At 42.0% G+C, this 4,227-nt stretch overlaps 1 protein-coding gene across 3 annotated transcripts in view; it reads left to right on the top strand.

Moving 5' to 3' along the window:
• The first annotated feature begins 1,874 nt into the window (after positions 1 to 1,874).
• The window catches only part of cacnb2b (calcium channel, voltage-dependent, beta 2b), a 23,880-nt gene continuing 21,527 nt past the window's right edge, over positions 1,875 to 4,227 (top strand). For all 3 annotated transcript variants that reach the window (XM_010794073.1, XM_010794063.1, XM_010794079.1), the window contains exon 1: positions 1,875 to 2,234. In XM_010794073.1, coding sequence (XP_010792375.1) covers positions 2,217 to 2,234 — 18 coding nt within the window. In that variant the 5' untranslated portion in view covers positions 1,875 to 2,216. The remainder of the gene's footprint in view (positions 2,235 to 4,227) is intronic.

The following is a 4,227-nucleotide window of genomic DNA, read 5'->3' as shown; positions in this document are numbered from 1 at the left end:
CACCAAAATACACGTGTTGAAGCGGTTCGCTGCTGATTACTATGCCCCCGGCATTAATTAATGATGATTAATCACCATTCTAACTATGTCCAAAATATGCCATTTCTTTATGTACAGTATATTGTTGTGGGAATGGAAAGATAAATGAAAGAAGGCGTATATATATCCATTTAACATAGGTATGTATGTTTATTATAACATTTTTCTGTGTGTCAAAATGAAAGACAGCCCACACACCTATCAATCATCAAACCGTGGGGTCTTATTTCATTACGTGTTGATTTCTATCAACACGTAATGTTATATCGATGTATATAGTGATGTACTACAGCAAAAGTATTCTCCGTCAGGACTTCCTGCAACAACACCACGCCGTTATGTTGATTCTGATTGGCCAGAAGACATTATCAAAGATGTTCTATTGAGAAGACGATCACTACGTGACAAAAGTTTTCAAAACCGTTTCTAGTCTTCGGTATTTCCAGACAAGTGGCTACTGAAATCAATCTTACTAACTGCTGTCTGTGCAATTTACTCCGCGCGAGTTGGCGGCCTTTATTTTGCTTACTTTAACATCATTTTTCATGGTGGGGCTAAGCCATTTCTTGATATGGCTGTAGCCTACCCCAGCCATACCCTGGCGTTGCCACTGGTGGGATGTATGGGGTGGGCCATTCTGCGCATGCGTTAAATGCGTAAAATATTTTAACGCAATTAATTCAAAAAATTTATTACCACCGTTAACGCAATAATTTTGACAGCATTAGTTAAAATATGATATATTTTACGTGTTCACACCAGATGAAAGCCAGGGCTGCTTTCCAATAGTGATGTGAATAGGACGACGTAATTTAGCCTTCTCGGTTTCGGAAGTAAGAGTCCTATTCATTTGATGCAAAAGCTTTTTCATGGGTCTGACAGCTGGAGAATAATAACATTTTGGATTAGTAGGGCACTTGGAGAGTGCAGACCACCACCAAGGCTGTTTCCAGAAGTAAAACATAAAATCCACTCTGATATTCAAGCCAACATTTTATGGGTTCTTCTTTGGCAAATGCTACTGTACGCTTTCATACAAATTGGCCCAGTAGTTGTCCTATAATCCCGCTGACAGAAAAAGAAAATAAAGAAACAAACAAACAAAAACAAAACAAAAAAATCCCAGAATCAGTCTATCCTTTATCCTTAATAACTGATATAAATATTTAGCATTTAAATTCATATATATATATATATGATACACACAACGACATGCTGACTGCAGTAGGGTTGGAAACTGTGACCATCTGATCCCCAGACCTACATGTAGGCTCTATCCACTGTGCCACACGCTTCCCTATATCTTAAGGCAGAGGATGTTGTTGGTGCCACACAAAAGCTGTTAAGATCACTGTCCTTTTCTCCAAGTAACAAGACACTGAGCTGCTACAGGGCTTAAGGCGTCGTAGATGTGCTAATGCTTTAGTTGCTGTGTCAAGGTGAAGAAACTCCTAACCCTGGCTGTCTTCGCTTAGCTGCAAATGAGACAGATAACAGCAGCAGAAAGCATTCATCAAGCTGCAGGCATGTTGAACAGCACACACACACACACACACACACACACACACACACACACACACACACACACACACACACACACACCCTCTCTCAGACAAAGGCACACACACACAAACACACACACACAACACACACACAGACACACACTAATACGGCATCACAGCGGGGGAGCCAAATCTGGTCAGCAACATAAATCACACACCCCTCACTTGGCTTTATTTTACGCGCATGGACAGTGCGGACGGGTTGGGCACCTTCTTGGTTTGTTGGCCGCTGGAGGTCAGATTGAACGGTGTGTGTGTGTAAGAACAACAGATGCCGCACCGAGAAATAAGCCTTTAATACCCACAGGACTCAGGAGAGGGTAACTACACTCAACTCACAATACTACAGACTTAAGTGAAACGCTTCTCGCAACTCATCCGTGTCTCGGTGTCGCGTTTCCTTGAGGAATATTTCACTTTTACGCACAAAAAGGCGCTCAAAGAAGGCTGTTTTTGCTGAGTTAAACGGCGTCCTCGGACACATCCACCTGTTTCAGAGGTAAACTCTGTCTCATGGATTACTTGTCCATGTCTCTTTTTCTGGAACCGGTTGAACGATAATCTGAGCTGGTCGGTACATCCGTGGGATAACACCAGTGGACCCCTTTAGCCACCATGCCACCCAAGAAAAAGGTAAACACAATGGAATATTCTGGATGATTTGAGTGTGTGTGCCTGTGTGTGCTTGCTTGTGTGTGTGCCTGTGTGTGCCTGTGTGTGCGTGCATGTGTGTGTGCCTGTGTGTGCCTGTGTGTGCTTGCTTGTGTGTGTGCCTGTGTGTGTGTGCCTGTGTGTGCTTGCTTGTGTATGTGCCTGTGTGTGCTTGCTTGTGTGTGTGCCTGTGTGTGCCTGTGTGTGTGTGCGTGCGTGTGCGCGTGTCTAATCAAACTGGAAGAGTAGGAATGCACCATCTGTTGCACTGGGCGTTAAATCCCTGTGTGAGGCCGCCGCCTTTCCAAATCATTGCCCGGACTAAAGCAGCCACAATGCGCCGATAGAGATGCATCTCCACATGCCTGTATTATGTAATTGGTCTAGTTGAAAACCACGGGCTGCAGAGAGAGTTGCATAACTAATGGCCTGTGAAGATCAGATGGAATTAATCTCTTTCTTGCCCTTTTCTTCCACTTTTGGCCCTTGGATCTGCTATTTACTCTCGCTGTGTGATTTTCCAATCATTTCCACTCCACATGTGATAGCAGTTTTGTAATGTATAGCAGCAGGTGCATGCAGTCAAGTTCCTTCATGATTTTCTGAGATATATCTGTTTTACCTGAACATTTCTCTCATGAGTTAAGTGTTGCATTTCAGTATCTGACATCCTTTTCATCATTTGCATTATACAAACGATTTCTCTTACTGTTGATATCCAAATATAAGGGCCAAACAACTGGTCTCTTTTAGAGGAGATCCCTTTGTGCATTCCCATTACATTCAAGTCACAGAGCAAAGCACTCACCTGTCAGTCTTTGAAAAACCCAAAGTAACAGCTGCTGTTCTCAAGGTGTTTCCAGACTCCTTAAATACTCCTCTTACCATCTGGGGGAAGACATATTCTCTCTGCTGCAGGATCAAAAACACATTCTCACTTCCAAGTTGACATTTCTCGCTTAATTTGGACCCTGTGGACCTAAACATTTAAAAGTGATCATTTTCTTAGGTGTCCATGCAGAAGTTACTTGCTGAAATGGTTTTATTTCATATACAATGTTAACATGTTCTCTTCCTTATTGTTATTTCTCTCAGGCCACTTGTAGAGCTTTTAAATAGGCAATAAGCAACACATTGATGTTTTTTCTTTCTTTTTATTATTACGTTTGTTTCCACCTGTGCAACTTGTTGGTTCTCTATCAGAGAAAATAAGTAATGTAAGGCACAATTCTGTTTCTTTAGAGATCTCTGGGTACATATGAAAACAGATCCATAGTTGTGCGACTTTGATGCAAGGACACAATTTGGAGCTTGTGTTAACTGTCTCTGCATTACAGCGTGCTGGTTAGTGCTGCCCCACTGCTTGTTACCTAAAATAGGAAAAGCCTCTTAGTCGCTGTGACAGGGGCATTACATTTAGATACCTGCTCTCCTTCCAGGCAGGAAGTGGAGCTATAAGGCGAGGAATACTAGGTTACCTGTTTCCTTCGGGATTAGGACTGTTTCCAAGTTTACAACAGTATTATTTTCTTTTGTATATACATATTCTTTGTTTAGTTTAACCTGACACAAATATTTTCTTGCAGAATAGTGAAATATTCAGTGAGAGCTGTGGTCTGAAAATGTCCTCTGTGCAATAGAAATGATCATAACATAAATGGTTGGCAAAATGTTTTTTCTATAATCCCGCTCACACGCACACCCCTCCTTATTCCAACAGTAATCATGTTGCATCATAATGCTGTGCAATGCAGACGAGCACAGACACTTGCCCTCTGTGAACTTTAGATAAAATATATCTATTACAGGAGTCAAGCAAGCCAGAATATTCTATCGTGCGCCAGTTAGGTCCTAAATTCGTTCTCTCTGTTTAACGTAGCGAGGAGTCTCTGTCGGTTGACTAGAACCTCCGAACACGGTGCGCACGGACTGTCAGGTAGTCTATCTTTGTGTTATCTGTCGTAAATATAATAGA

This window comes from Notothenia coriiceps, unplaced genomic scaffold (assembly GCF_000735185.1).
Source record: "Notothenia coriiceps isolate Sejong01 unplaced genomic scaffold, NC01 NC01_scaffold00002024, whole genome shotgun sequence".
Lineage (NCBI taxonomy): Eukaryota > Metazoa > Chordata > Actinopteri > Perciformes > Nototheniidae > Notothenia > Notothenia coriiceps.
This window is presented reverse-complemented; position numbering and strand designations above follow the sequence as displayed.